The 15,692-nt window shown below is 39.6% G+C and overlaps 1 protein-coding gene across 1 annotated transcript in view; it reads left to right on the forward strand.

Moving 5' to 3' along the window:
- The window catches only part of NCKAP1 (NCK associated protein 1), a 472,154-nt gene that overhangs the window by 227,264 nt on the left and 229,198 nt on the right, over positions 1–15,692 (forward strand). The window contains exons 13-15 of the mRNA XM_053698543.1: positions 5,487–5,619; positions 12,783–12,864; positions 15,434–15,492. Coding sequence (XP_053554518.1) covers positions 5,487–5,619; positions 12,783–12,864; positions 15,434–15,492 — 274 coding nt within the window. The remainder of the gene's footprint in view (positions 1–5,486; positions 5,620–12,782; positions 12,865–15,433; positions 15,493–15,692) is intronic.

The raw sequence follows: 15,692 nt of genomic DNA on the forward strand, positions 1-15,692 counted from the left end.
CCCCTTTGCTCGTTTTCACATGCGACCTCTTCAGCTCTGTATGCTGAACCAATGGTGCAGGGATTACACGAAGATATATCAATTAATATCTTTAAAACCGATTGTTCGGCACTCTCTAACGTGGTGGACAGATCACCATCGTTTAATTCAGGGGGCTTCTTTTGTTCTTCCGACCTGGACTGTAATTTCAACAGATGCAAGTCTCACAGGTTGGGGAGCTGTGTGGGGATCTCTGACGGCACAAGGAGTTTGGGAATCTCAGGAGGTGAGATTACCGATCAATATCTTGGAACTCCGTGCAGTTTTCAGAGCTCTTCAGTTTTGGCCTCTTCTGAAGAGAGAATCGTTCATTTGTTTTCAGACAGACAATGTCACAACTGTGGCATACATCAATCATCAAGGAGGGACTCACAGTCCTCTGGCTATGAAAGAAGTATCTCGAATTTTGGTTTGGGCGGAATCCAGCTCCTGTCTAATCTCTGTGGTTCATATCCCAGGTGTAGACAATTGGGAAGCGGATTATCTCAGTCACCAAACGTTGCATCCGGGCGAATGGTCTCTTCACCCAGAGGTATTTCTTCAGATTGTTCAAATGTGGGGGCTCCCAGAGATAGATCTGATGGCCTCTCATCTAAACAAGAAACTTCCCAGGTATCTGTCCAGATCCCGGGATCCTCAGGCGGAGGCAGTGGATGCATTATCACTTCCTTGGAAGTATCATCCTGCCTATATCTTTCCGCCTCTAGTTCTTCTTCCAAGAGTAATCTCCAAGATTCTGAGGGAATGCTCGTTTGTTCCGCTAATAGCTCCGGCATGGCCTCACAGGTTTTGGTATGCGGATCTTGTCCGGATGGCATCTTGCCAACCATGGACTCTTCCGTTAAGACCAGACCTTCTGTCTCAAGGTCCTTTTTTCCATCCGGATCTGAAATCCTTAAATTTAAAGGTATGGAGATTGAACGCTTGATTCTTGGTCATAGAGGTTTCTCTGACTCCGTGATTAATACTATGTTACAGGCTCGTAAATCTGTATCTCGAGAGATATATTATAGAGTCTGGAAGACTTATATTTCTTGGTGTCTTTCTCATCATTTTTCTTGGCATTCTTTTAGAATACCGAGAATTTTACAGTTTCTTCAGGATGGTTTAGATAAGGGTTTGTCCGCGAGTTCTTTGAAAGGACAAATCTCCGCTCTTTCTGTTCTTTTTCACAGAAAGATTGCTATTCTTCCTGATATTCATTGTTTTGTACAAGCTTTGGTTCGTATAAAACCTGTCATTAAGTCAATTTCTCCTCCATGGAGTTTGAATTTGGTTTTGGGAGCTCTTCAAGCTCCTCCGTTTGAACCTATGCATTCATTGGACATTAAATTACTTTCTTGGAAAGTTTTGTTCCTTTTGGCCATCTCTTCTGCTAGAAGAGTTTCTGAATTATCTGCTCTTTCGTGTGAGTCTCCTTTTCTGATTTTTCATCAGGATAAGGCGGTGTTGCGAACTTCTTTTGAATTTTTACCTAAAGTTGTGAATTCCAACAACATTAGTAGAGAAATTGTGGTTCCTTCATTATGTCCTAATCCTAAGAATTCTAAGGAGAAATCATTGCATTCTTTGGATGTTGTTAGAGCTTTGAAATATTATGTTGAAGCTACGAAATCTTTCCGTAAGACTTCTAGTCTATTTGTTATCTTTTCCGGTTCTAGGAAAGGCCAGAAAGCTTCTGCCATTTCTTTGGCATCTTGGTTGAAATCTTTAATTCATCTTGCCTATGTTGAGTCAGGTAAAATTCCGCCTCAAAGAATTACAGCTCATTCTACTAGGTCAGTTTCTACTTCCTGGGCGTTTAGGAATGAAGCTTCAGTTGACCAGATCTGCAAAGCAGCAACTTGGTCCTCTTTGCATACTTTTACTAAATTCTACCATTTTGATGTATTTTCTTCTTCTTTGGTAGAAAAGTTCTTCAGGCAGCGGTTTCAGTTTGAATCTTCTGCTTATGTTTTTTGTTAAACTTTATTTTGGGTGTGGATTATTTTCAGCAGGAATTGGCTGTCTTTATTTTATCCCTCCCTCTCTAGTGACTCTTGTGTGGAAAGATCCACATCTTGGGTAGTCATTATCCCATACGTCACTAGCTCATGGACTCTTGTTAATTACATGAAAGAAAACATAATTTATGTAAGAACTTACCTGATAAATTCATTTCTTTCATATTAACAAGAGTCCATGAGGCCCACCCTTTTTTGTGGTGGTTATGATTTTTTTGTATAAAGCACAATTATTCCAATTCCTTATTTTATATGCTTCGCACTTTTTTTCTTATCACCCCACTTCTTGGCTATTCGTTAAACTGATTTGTGGGTGTGGTGAGGGGTGTATTTATAGGCATTTTAAGGTTTGGGAAACTTTGCCCCTCCTGGTAGGAATGTATATCCCATACGTCACTAGCTCATGGACTCTTGTTAATATGAAAGAAATGAATTTATCAGGTAAGTTCTTACATAAATTATGTTATTTCATTGTGGTGAGTTTTTTTTTTTTTGTGCTCCTTTTTCCTGTTGTCCTTTCTTACCTTTCTTCTTCTCCTTACTTGGCTATACTTCAGACTAGTTTACCAGTGAGGTGGGTGGGTTTTTAAGTGCTTTTGGCATTTTGAGAATCTTTGCCGCCTCCTAGTGGCCAGGAGTGGAGTTCCTAAGAGTAATGGCTCGTGGACAGGTAAGCATTAATTATATTTTTAAATTAAAAGGGAGATTAAAGTGACAGTCAAGTCAAAGTTAAACTATTATGATTTAGATAGGGCATGCAATTTTAAACAACTTTTCAATTTACTTTCATCATCAAATTTGCTTTGTTCTCTTGGTATTCTTTGTTAAAAGCTAAACCTAGGTAGGCTCAAATACCAATTTCTAAGCCATGAAGGCCACCTCTTATCTCAGTGCATTTTAACTGTTTTTAACAGTGGTTGGTTGTGTGTGTCATATTGATAACATTGTGCTCTCTCCCGTGGAGTTATTTGAGTCAGCACTGATTTGACTAAAAGTGCTGAATTAAGGGGGCAGTCTGCAGAAGCTTAGAAACAAGGTAATCAGAGGTAAAACGTATACTAATATAATAGTGTTGGTTATGCAAAACTGGTGAATGAGTAATAAAGGGATTATTTATCTTTTTAAACAATAAAAAAAGTATAAGTAGACTGTCCCTTAGTGCTGTAAACAACTTTAAGGGCCAGTAAATACAGGTGGCCCTCGGTTTACAACGGTTCAATTTACACCGTTTCAGAATAACAACCTTTTTTTCCAGTCATGTGACTGCTATTGAAAAGCATTGAGAAGCAGTGCATTTATTAAAATAGCCAGTAGGTGGAGCTGTCCACTTGTGTTGCAGCAAAGCCAAGCAAGCTGAAATTAATCAGTTTAACCAGACCTGAGCTATCGAACAGATTTTTAAGGAACAAGATCTTCCTGTCTATAAATCAGTCCAGATTGAAATGCATAGAAAGAACTGTTTGCAGAAAAATGCAAGTGAAGTCTGTGTTGTGTGATTATTTTGTTAGGTTTATAATGCTGTTTAGCAAATGTTTTTGTTCATTTAACTTAGTTTAATTATATATTCTGTGTTGTGTGATTATTTTATTAGGTTTGTAATGCTGTTTAGCATTCACAGTCTTCATTTCAAAGCTTTAAAAATAATGTATTAGATATTACTTATGACAATAAGTAATGCAACGGTTTCGATTTACAACCATTCCTTCTGGAACCTAACCCCCGGCGTAAACTGAGGACTACCTGTACAGTAGATTTGCATAATAAACAAATGCATGTTAAAAGGACAATTCAATAGCACTTAGTCTGAACTTCAAATGAGTAGCAGATTTTTTTTTCTGACAAATGTCAGTTATGTCTATTGCCACTCCTCCTGTATCATGTGACAGCCATCAGCCAATCACAAATACATATGCGTATTCTGTGAATTCTTGCACATGCTCAGTAGGACCTGTTGGCACAAAAAGTGTAAATGTAAAAAGACTCTGCACGTTTTGTTAAAGAAAGAAAATTGGAAAGTTGTTTAAAATTAAATGCTCTATCTGAATCATGAAAGTTTAATTTTGTCTTTAGAGTCCCTTTAAGCAGAATGGTTGCTACTCACCATGCTTTTGTTTTTGCCCCTGTGCCTACAAATCTCTTCAGAGCCGTTTTTTTAAATATAAAACACTCAGTACAGGGATGTTTACATTTTTGCAGTTTTTATAAAAAAGCTTATAAATTTTACACACACACAAATAATTTAAAATATAATATACACTGTTTATAGCCTTAAATCATATTTATTATGCTGCACAATACAGCTGACAAATAGAAAGCAGCATTACTGTTCTATGAATGTGCACCACTTGTTAGGAAGTGGTTAAAATGTGAGAACGGCTTTGAAGTGAGGTGCAGGCACAGGAGGGAAAACAATAGCATGTGGTGTAGTAGCCATTATATAGTTGTTTTGCCCAGCAGATTACTGTCCCTTTAAATTAAATTTGACAAACTTCAGGTTTGTAAATGCACAAAGTTTAAAGGGACATGAAACCCACATTTTTTCTTTCATGATTTAGAAAGAGCATGCAATTTTAAACAACTTTCTAATTTACTTCTATTATCCAATTTGTTTTATTCTCTTGATAGGCTCAGTAGCTGCTGATAGGTTGCTGCACTTAGAAGCCTTGTGTGATTGGCTCACCCATGTGCATTGCTTTTTCTTCAACTAAGAATCTCTAAAAAATGAAGCAAAATAAATAATAGAAGTAAATTGTAATGTTGTTTACATTTGTATTCTCTGAATCATGAAAGAAAAATTTTGGGTTTAGTGTCCCTTTAATGAATATTACAAGTTATTTTAAAGGGATATGAAAACCCAAATTTTTCATTCATGTTTAATATTGTTCATGCAATTTTAAACAACTTTCCATTTGCTGTTCTCTTCCAATCCTTTGCTGAAAAGAATACCTAGGTTGGTTAAGGAGTAGCAAAGCACTACTGGGAGCTAGCTTGTTGATTGGTAGCTGCACATATATGCCTCTTCTCATTGGTTCACCAAATGTGCCCAGCTAGCTCCTAGTAGTGCATTGCTACTTTCAGCACGGGATATCAAGAGAATTAAGTAAATTTCATAATAGAAGTATATGGAAAAGTTTTTTTTAAATTGTATGTTTTTCCTGAATCATGAAAGAAACGCTGGGTTTCATGTCCCTTTAACTCCTATATTTACAAACAAATATGTGTTTGCATCCCCAGTCCTTAAGGACTGGTTACTTTGATTGATGAATAATTAAATCAAATCACTCAATAAAACCTAGTTCATGTAAGAAGTTTCTTACAACCCGTGCATAGTTGTCTTTGTTGATTGGCACTATACTGTTGTTATTGCATGTAGTCGCCATTTATCTCTTGCAAATACTTGGATATATTTACATGCCATTCACTGTTCTATTTTTCCTTTTAAAGGCACATTGCTGAACTTATATTTTACATGGAAGAGTTAAGAGCACATGTACGGAAATATGGCCCTGTGATGCAGAGATACTATGTGCAGTATTTGTCTGGCTTTGATGCAGTAGTTCTGAATGAGCTTGTGCAGGTAATTTGTGTAGAAAACATGAATATGTGTGTTTATCTTCACTTCATATTGATGCTTACTAGTGACAATGTATAGCTAGGTTACTATGCTGTGTATGTATGTTCAGATTCACATAAGCAGCTTTGTACACTGGAGATACTCTGTTCAGAACTTTTACCCAGTTAGAAGTGCATAAGTAATATCTGTCAGCACAGGCAAATTATCCTGTTACATATCTTATGTGTGTTTTGCTCTTAACGTGATGGTAAACCTTAACTAATCAAATACCATATATTTAATCAAAGTATATATGTACCTTTTTAGTTTTTAATCCATCTGTGAAAGGGTTAAATCAGTTCATATAGTAATGCTTCTATTACAATGTTATGCCGGCCCACTTGGATGAACTTTTTTTTTATATAACAAATACTGTGAACATCCAATCAGCATGTGTTTCATTTGACAATCTTGAAGTCCATTCCCTTTAAAGCCCTAAGAAAGCCTATGTAGGGAGTGGGTTGTACTGCTCTATACATCACAGAACAGCCAAAAGAGGAAATGAAGGGGGGCGGAGGAACAGACATTACCAATTAGGATTATAAATCCTTTATTATAAAATATATATACACTTTTCAAAAAAAAATAATTTTGTGGTTTAACTTGAAAACTAATATATTTTTCATTGCAACATTCTTATAGTCTGAAATGTACCATCACTTTAAAGAAGATGATTCATCTGAAATGTATATGCTAATTTAAATAGATATGCAGCAGTTGAGCTGAAGTGTTTAGTTGTTCTGTAACATTGTAAGGGTTGCATTAAACTTCAGCGGTGCCTTTTGTAGCAGTGCTGTGCCTTTTATTAGATGTTAATTTACACACATTCAGGCTCTCTCATCAGAAAATTGGAGCTGGTATGTGGAGTCTTCAAAGACAACTAAATTAGACTTGATTTAAATTGATGCTCTTGGTTTAATTTTCTAGGAATATTTATGATAACCATATATGTAAAACAGCATCTTACAAAATCTTATTTCTCCAACATAGGTGTGTCCGGTCCACGGCGTCATCCTTACTTGTGGGATATTCTCTTCCCCAACAGGAAATGGCAAAGAGCCCAGCAAAGCTGGTCACATGATCCCTCCTAGGCTCCGCCTACCCCAGTCATTCTCTTTGCCGTTGTACAGGCAACATCTCCACGGAGATGGCTTAGAGTTTTTTAGTGTTTAACTGTAGTTTTTATTATTCAATCAAGAGTTTGTTATTTTAAAATAGTGCTGGTATGTACTATTTACTCAGAAACAGAAAAGAGATGAAGATTTCTGTTTGTATGAGGAAAATGATTTTAGCAACCGTTACTAAAATCCATGGCTGTTCCACACAGGACTGTTGAGAGGAATTAACTTCAGTTGGGGGAACAGTGAGCAGTCTCTTGCTGCTTGAGGTATGACACATTCTAACAAGACGATGTAATGCTGGAAGCTGTCATTTTCCCTATGGGATCCGGTAAGCCATGTTTATTAAGATTGTAAATAAGGGCTTCACAAGGGCTTATTAAGACTGTAGACTTTTTCTGGGCTAAATCGATTCATTATTAACACATATTTAGCCTTGAGGAATCATTTAATCTGGGTATTTTGATAAGTTTATATCGGCAGGCACTTTTTTAGACACCTTTCTCTTTAGGGGCTTTCCCAAATCATAGGCAGAGCCTCATTTTCGCGCCGGTGTTGCGCACTTGTTTTTGAGAGGCATGACATGCAGTCGCATGTGTGAGGAGCTCTGATACATAGAAAAGACTTTCTGAAGGCGTCATTTGGTATCGTATTCCCCTTTGGGCTTGGTTGGGTCTCAGCAAAGCAGACACCAGGGACTGTAAAGGGGTTAAAGTTAAAAACGGCTCCGGTTCCGTTATTTTAAGGGTTAAAGCTTCCAAATTTGGGGTGCAATACTTTTAAGGCTTTAAGACACTGTGGTGAAATTTTGGTGAATTTTGAGCAATTCCTTCATATTTTTTCGCAATTGCAGTAATAAAGTGTGTTCAGTTTAAAATTTAAAGTGACAGTAACGGTTTTATTTTAAAACGTTTTTTGTACTTTGTTATCAAGTTTATGCCTGTTTAACATGTCTGAACTACCAGATAGACAGTGTTCTGAATGTGGGAAAGCCAGAGTTCCTTCTCATTTAAATAAATGTGATTTATGTGACAATGACAATGATGCCCAAGATGATTCCTCAAGTGAGGGGAGTAAGCATGGTACTGCATCATTCCCTCCTTCGTCTACACGAGTCTTGCCCACTCAGGAGGCCCCTAGTACATCTAGCGCGCCAATACTCCTTACTATGCAACAATTAACGGCTGTAATGGATAATTCTGTCAAAAACATTTTAGCCAAAATGCACACTTATCAGCGTAAGCGCGACTGCTCTGTTTTAGATACTGAAGAGCATGACGACGCTGATAATAATGGTTCTGAAGGGCCCCTAAACCAGTCTGATGGGGCCAGGGAGGTTTTGTCTGAGGGAGAAATTACTGATTCAGGGAACATTTCTCAACAAGCTGAACCTGATGTGATTACGTTTAAATTTAAGTTGGAACATCTCCGCATTCTGCTTAAGGAGGTATTATCCACTCTGGATGATTGTGACAAGTTGGTCATCCCAGAGAAACTATGTAAAATGGACAAGTTCCTAGAGGTCCCGGGGCTCCCAGAAGCTTTTCCTATACCCAAGCGGGTGGCGGACATTGTAAATAAAGAATGGGAAAGGCCCGGTATTCCTTTCGTCCCTCCCCCCATATTTAAAAAATTGTTTCCTATGGTCGACCCCAGAAAGGACTTATGGCAGACAGTCCCCAAGGTCGAGGGAGCGGTTTCCACTTTAAACAAACGCACCACTATACCCATAGAAGATAGTTGTGCTTTCAAAGATCCTATGGATAAAAAATTAGAAGGTTTACTTAAAAAGATGTTTGTTCAGCAGGGTTACCTTCTACAACCAATTTCATGCATTGTCCCTGTCGCTACAGCCGCGTGTTTCTGGTTCGATGAGCTGGTAAAGGCGGTCGATAGTGATTCTCCTCCTTATGAGGAGATTATGGACAGAATCAATGCTCTCAAATTGGCTAATTCTTTCACCCTAGACGCCACTTTGCAATTGGCTAGGTTAGCGGCTAAGAATTCTGGGTTTGCTATTGTGGCGCGCAGAGCGCTTTGGTTGAAATCTTGGTCAGCTGATGCGTCTTCCAAGAACAAGCTACTTAACATTCCTTTCAAGGGGAAAACGCTGTTTGGCCCTGACTTGAAAGAGATTATCTCTGATATCACTGGGGGTAAGGGCCATGCCCTTCCTCAGGATCGGCCTTTCAAGGCCAAAAATAAACCTAATTTTCGTCCCTTTCGTAGAAACGGACCAGCCCAAAGTGCTACGTCCTCTAAGCAAGAGGGTAATACTTCTCAAGCCAAGCCAGCTTGGAGACCAATGCAAGGCTGGAACAAGGGAAAGCAGGCCAAGAAACCTGCCACTGCTACCAAGACAGCATGAAATGTTGGCCCCCGATCCGGGACCGGATCTGGTGGGGGGCAGACTCTCTCTCTTCGCTCGGGCTTGGGCAAGAGATGTTCTGGATCCTTGGGCGCTAGAAATAGTCTCCCAAGGTTATCTTCTGGAATTCAAGGGGCTTCCCCCAAGGGGGAGGTTCCACAGGTCTCAGTTGTCTTCAGACCACATAAAAAGACAGGCATTCTTACGTTGTGTAGAAGACCTGTTAAAAATGGGAGTGATTCATCCTGTTCCATTAGGAGAACAAGGGATGGGGTTCTACTCCAATCTGTTCATAGTTCCCAAAAAAGAGGGAACGTTCAGACCAATCTTAGATCTCAAGATCTTAAACAAGTTTCTCAAGGTTCCATCGTTCAAAATGGAAACCATTCGAACAATTCTTCCTTCCATCCAGGAAGGTCAATTCATGACCACGGTGGATTTAAAGGATGCGTATCTACATATTCCTATCCACAAGGAACATCATCGGTTCCTAAGGTTCGCATTCCTGGACAAGCATTACCAGTTCGTGGCGCTTCCTTTCGGATTAGCCACTGCTCCAAGGATTTTCACAAAGGTACTAGGGTCCCTTCTAGCTGTGCTAAGACCAAGGGGCATTGCTGTAGTACCTTACTTGGACGACATTCTGATTCAAGCGTCGTCCCTTCCTCAAGCAAAGGCTCACACGGACATTGTCCTGGCCTTTCTCAGATCTCACGGATGGAAAGTGAACGTGGAAAAGAGTTCTCTATCTCCGTCAACAAGGGTTCCCTTCTTGGGGACAATAATAGACTCCTTAGAAATGAGGATTTTTCTGACAGAGGCCAGAAAAACAAAACTTCTAGACTCTTGTCGGATACTTCATTCCGTTCCTCTTCCTTCCATAGCGCAGTGCATGGAAGTGATAGGTTTGATGGTAGCGGCAATGTACATAGTTCCTTTTGCGCGCATTCATCTAAGACCATTACAACTGTGCATGCTCAGTCAGTGGAATGGGGACTATACAAACTTGTCTCCGAGGATACAAGTAAATCAGAGGACCAGAGACTCACTCCGTTGGTGGCTGTCCCTGGACAACCTGTCACAAGGGATGACCTTCCGCAGACCAGAGTGGGTCATTGTCACGACCGACGCCAGTCTGATGGGCTGGGGCGCGGTCTGGGGATCCCTGAAAGCTCAGGGTCTTTGGTCTCGGGAAGAATCTCTTCTACCGATAAATATTCTGGAACTGAGAGCGATATTCAATGCTCTCAAGGCTTGGCCTCAGCTAGCGAGGGCCAAGTTCATACGGTTTCAATCAGACAACATGACAACTGTTGCGTACATCAACCATCAGGGGGGAACAAGGAGTTCCCTGGCGATGGAAGAAGTGACCAAAATCATTCTATGGGCGGAGTCTCACTCCTGCCACCTGGCTGCTATCCACATCCCAGGAGTGGAAAATTGTGAAGCGGATTTTCTGAGTCGTCAGACATTGCATCCGGGGGAGTGGGAACTCCATCCGGAAATCTTTGCCCAAGTCACTCAACTGTGGGGCATTCCAGACATGGATCTGATGGCCTCTCGTCAGAACTTCAAAGTTCCTTGCTACGGGTCCAGATCCAGGGATCCCAAGGCGGCTCTAGTGGATGCACTAGTAGCACCTTGGACCTTCAAACTAGCTTATGTATTCCCGCCGTTTCCTCTCATCCCCAGGCTGGTAGCCAGGATCAATCAGGAAAGGGCGTCGGTGATCTTGATAGCTCCTGCGTGGCCACGCAGGACTTGGTATGCAGATCTGGTGAATATGTCATCGGCTCCACCATGGAAGCTACCTTTGAGACGAGACCTTCTTGTTCAAGGTCCGTTCGAACATCCGAATCTGGTCTCACTCCAGCTGACTGCTTGGAGATTGAACGCTTGATCTTATCGAAGCGAGGGTTCTCAGATTCTGTTATCGATACTCTTGTTCAGGCCAGAAAGCCTGTAACTAGAAAGATTTACCACAAAATTTGGAAAAAATATATCTGTTGGTGTGAATCTAAAGGATTCCCTTGGGACAAGGTTAAGATTCCTAAGATTCTATCCTTCCTTCAAGAAGGATTGGAAAAAGGATTATCTGCAAGTTCCCTGAAGGGACAGATTTCTGCCTTGTCTGTGTTACTTCACAAAAAGCTGGCAGCTGTGCCAGATGTTCAAGCCTTTGTTCAGGCTCTGGTTAGAATCAAGCCTGTTTACAAACCTTTGACTCCTCCTTGGAGTCTCAACTTAGTTCTTTCAGTTCTTCAGGGGGTTCCGTTTGAACCCTTACATTCCGTTGATATTAAGTTATTATCTTGGAAAGTTTTGTTTTTGGTTGCAATTTCTTCTGCTAGAAGAGTTTCAGAATTATCTGCTCTGCAGTGTTCTCCTCCTTATCTGGTGTTCCATGCAGATAAGGTGGTTTTACGTACTAAACCTGGTTTTCTTCCAAAAGTTGTTTCTAACAAAAACATTAACCAGGAGATTATCGTACCTTCTCTGTGTCCGAAACCAGTTTCGAAGAAGGAACGTTTGTTGCACAATTTGGATGTTGTTCGCGCTCTAAAATTCTATTTAGATGCTACAAAGGATTTTAGACAAACATCTTCCTTGTTTGTTGTTTATTCCGGTAAAAGGAGAGGTCAAAAAGCAACTTCTACCTCTCTCTCTTTTTGGATTAAAAGCATCATCAGATTGGCTTACGAGACTGCCGGACGGCAGCCTCCCGAAAGAATCACAGCTCATTCCACTAGGGCTGTGGCTTCCACATGGGCCTTCAAGAACGAGGCTTCTGTTGATCAGATATGTAGGGCAGCGACTTGGTCTTCACTGCACACTTTTACCAAATTTTACAAGTTTGATACTTTTGCTTCTTCTGAGGCTATTTTTGGGAGAAAGGTTTTGCAAGCCGTGGTGCCTTCCATCTAGGTGACCTGATTTGCTCCCTCCCATCATCCGTGTCCTAAAGCTTTGGTATTGGTTCCCACAAGTAAGGATGACGCCGTGGACCGGACACACCTATGTTGGAGAAAACAGAATTTATGTTTACCTGATAAATTACTTTCTCCAACGGTGTGTCCGGTCCACGGCCCGCCCTGGTTTTTTAATCAGGTCTGATAATTTATTTTCTTTAACTACAGTCACCACGGTTTCATATGGTTTCTCCTATGCAAATATTCCTCCTTAACGTCGGTCGAATGACTGGGGTAGGCGGAGCCTAGGAGGGATCATGTGACCAGCTTTGCTGGGCTCTTTGCCATTTCCTGTTGGGGAAGAGAATATCCCACAAGTAAGGATGACGCCGTGGACCGGACACACCGTTGGAGAAAGTAATTTATCAGGTAAACATAAATTCTGTTTTTACTGTAAAAGTTGTATTGCTGAGCGTTTTTAGAATATTCAATTATTTGTACACATAGTTGCTGTTTTCATCCCTTTCTGATATGTTGATTTTTACAATTCTCAAAGGAGGTCATGAGACTTCATTGTCAGATATGTTAAGTTAATACATAAGAGAAAGCTTCTCCAAAAACTATGAAAATGTAATTAATTTGCTTTTATGGACACTGTATTCAAAATAATGAGATAAAAAAGCATTGCTTGACATGTGTTGTTCATTGTGATATGATCTTCTTCCCACATAGAATCTATCAGTTTGCCCTGAGGATGAATCCATCATTATGTCGTCATTTGTAAACACCATGACCTCTCTAAGTGTAAAACAGGGTAAGAACTCTTCAAAGCGATTTGACGTGTAATTACTTTTCAGTTGTTTTCTAATAGTAAGTGCTTGGTATATCACACATTTCATTTTAGATATGACTAATGCAACGTAGAACCTGTATTGGGTATCAATTTTCAGTATTTTTTTTTCTTCTATGTTTTCTGTTTGTTGTATTTGCCTTCTGCCCACTGAAAGGTAGTGGTTCCCAAAAGCTTTCAGGGACCCCCCCCCCACCACACACATACACTTTCCCAGTTCTGCTGCTACCTGTCTGGACATCCTACAGCCATTGGGACCATTGTTGTTCAGCCCTTGGCATGTGATAATATACCTAAAGTTTTCTCCAGGAGTTTGTGGACTGTAGTGTAATTTCAGGGGTTACCTTTTGGCTGTTAACACCTAGTACATTTTGTACTTTTCTAGAGCAGTTGAGTTTCATGTTGGGCATGTTCTACTATCTTGACTCTTTTAACACTATATGACCAACAGTATGCGGATACCTTACCATCTGTAATGATCAAACGTGACTATTTAAAGGGACAGTCAACACCGGATTTTTTGTTGTTTAAAAAGATAGATAATCCCTTTATCACCCAATCCCCAGTTTTGCAAAACCAACACTGTTATATTAATACACTTTTTACTTCTGTGACTAACTTGTATCTAAGCATCTCCTGACTGCCCCTAATCACATGACTTTTAGTTATAATCTATTGACTTGCATTTTAGCCAATTAGTGCAGTGTCTGCCACTAGCCACGGGCGTGATCACAATGCTATCTATATGGCCTACATGAGCTTGCTCTCCCCTGCTATGAAAAGCAAATAAAATAGAGGCGGCCTTCAAGGGCTTATAAATTATCATATGTGCCTTCCTAGGTTTGCTTTCAACTAGAATACCAAGAGAACAAAGCAAAATTGTTGATAAAAGTAAATTGGAAAGTTGTTTAAAATTACATGCCCTATTTGAAAAATGAAAGTTTTTTTTGGACTTGACTGTCCCTTTAATGTTGTCACACTATGTGCCCGTGAACAGACCAGTGGTAGTTAAGTTTGGGATGTTTCAGATTTATTAGAATATTTGCTAGCATTAGCAAGGAAACAAAGTCTAATACAAATTAAATGATTTAGCCTAATATAAAATAGCCAGAATATATTAGGAGTATAAATGACTAAGATTAATAGGCATAGGTCTAAAGAGGAAATATAAAGCTGAAGGTTATTCAATGTATACTGAAACTGTGGTTATATTTGAATATACAACTTGTTACCAAGTACACAAACTATGATACAAGATAGAACAGCAGAGAAGTTATGTGGCAACGGATTTGTAGATAAATGCAAGCTACAACTCCCAAGCAATGGATAATATAAAGTCTGATAGACTGCAGTACTCACAAGCCCCTTGTTGCTTATGAAGGATTGCTGGTATTCAGATCTTGTCCGCTCGGTTGCTTCCAGCTGAACTTCGGAAGTCCCGTGCCTTTGTGCTAATGTGGCTGGAAGCGGAGGACCGGCGAGGTCCGATGACATCAGCGCTGCTTGCTAGAGCGAGTCCGTGGATAGAGAATCGGTTTACCTACAGGTTAGAAACAAACTCTGCTGTTAGGAGAAGAATCTGTAATCTCAAGATATAAGGTAATAGCTGATGAGGTGATTAAGGCATACACTTCAATAAACCAGCAAAGGTGTAATGGAGGTTAGAGGTTTTATAGAGGTCAGGAATCCTAATTACTATTTAAGGTGGTATAGGAGAAATAATAGCAAAAGTGAATAAAGGTGGAACGATCCATGACACCATCACACCTATATATGAGCTTGTTGGACATCACATTCCAGAACCAGGGCATTAATATGGAGTTGCTCCCCCCCTTGCAGCTAGAAAAGCTGTAACTTTTCTGGAAAGGCTTTCTACAAGATTTTGGTATGTGTCTAGGAATTTGTGCCCATTCAGCCAACATTAGTAAGGTCAGACACTGAGTTTGGATGAGAATGTCTGGTTCGCAATCGGCATTCCAATGCTTCCCAAATTTATTCAGTGATGTTGAGGTCAGGGCTCTGTATGGGTCACTCAAGTTCCTCCTCATCAAGCTTCTCAAACCATGTCTTTATTGGACCTCTTGTGGTGCACTGGGGCGCAGTCATGCTAAGATAAAATATAAATAAAATCTCAAAGGGACAGAGTTTTAGAGTATGCAAGAACTTATGATAGGTGCTAGAAATACACAAAATGTATATAACCTATTACAAATATTATTCCGTAACTAATGAATTATATACATTGTACACAAGTGCTAAAGATGGAGATGATAATCTGCCTTTATCATTCTTTACAATATGTCCATTTAAACTGTTAAAGAGATATTCACTATAGAAAGTGTACTGCACGTATAAGAGAGTAACACATTGCTGCTCCTGAGTGGAGTTATTGCAGTATTATGTTCATTTTAGTTTGAAAGCTTTTTCCAATCTGGTATTTTTGCTTAAAATGCGATATTTAGAAAAAAGCAATTTCGTGATGTATAACCATATTACGATTGCTCAATTTCAACGTCATTTCTTTTATCCTCAGTGGAAGATGGAGAGGTTTTTGACTTCCGAGGAATGAGATTGGACTGGTTTCGATTGCAGGTATGTTTAAAATGTAGAAGCGATGATGAATAATAAAATATACATTTATTGTTTTGGTTTTTTTAAAAGGGAAAGTCTACTCCTTTTTTAAAAGGGAAAGATAGATAATCCCTTTATTACCCATTCTTTAGTTTTGCATAACCAACACGGTTATATTAATATATTTTTACCTCTGTGTTTACCTTTTATCTAAGCCTCTG

The sequence above is a fragment of the Bombina bombina genome, chromosome 1 (assembly GCF_027579735.1).
Source record: "Bombina bombina isolate aBomBom1 chromosome 1, aBomBom1.pri, whole genome shotgun sequence".
Lineage (NCBI taxonomy): Eukaryota > Metazoa > Chordata > Amphibia > Anura > Bombinatoridae > Bombina > Bombina bombina.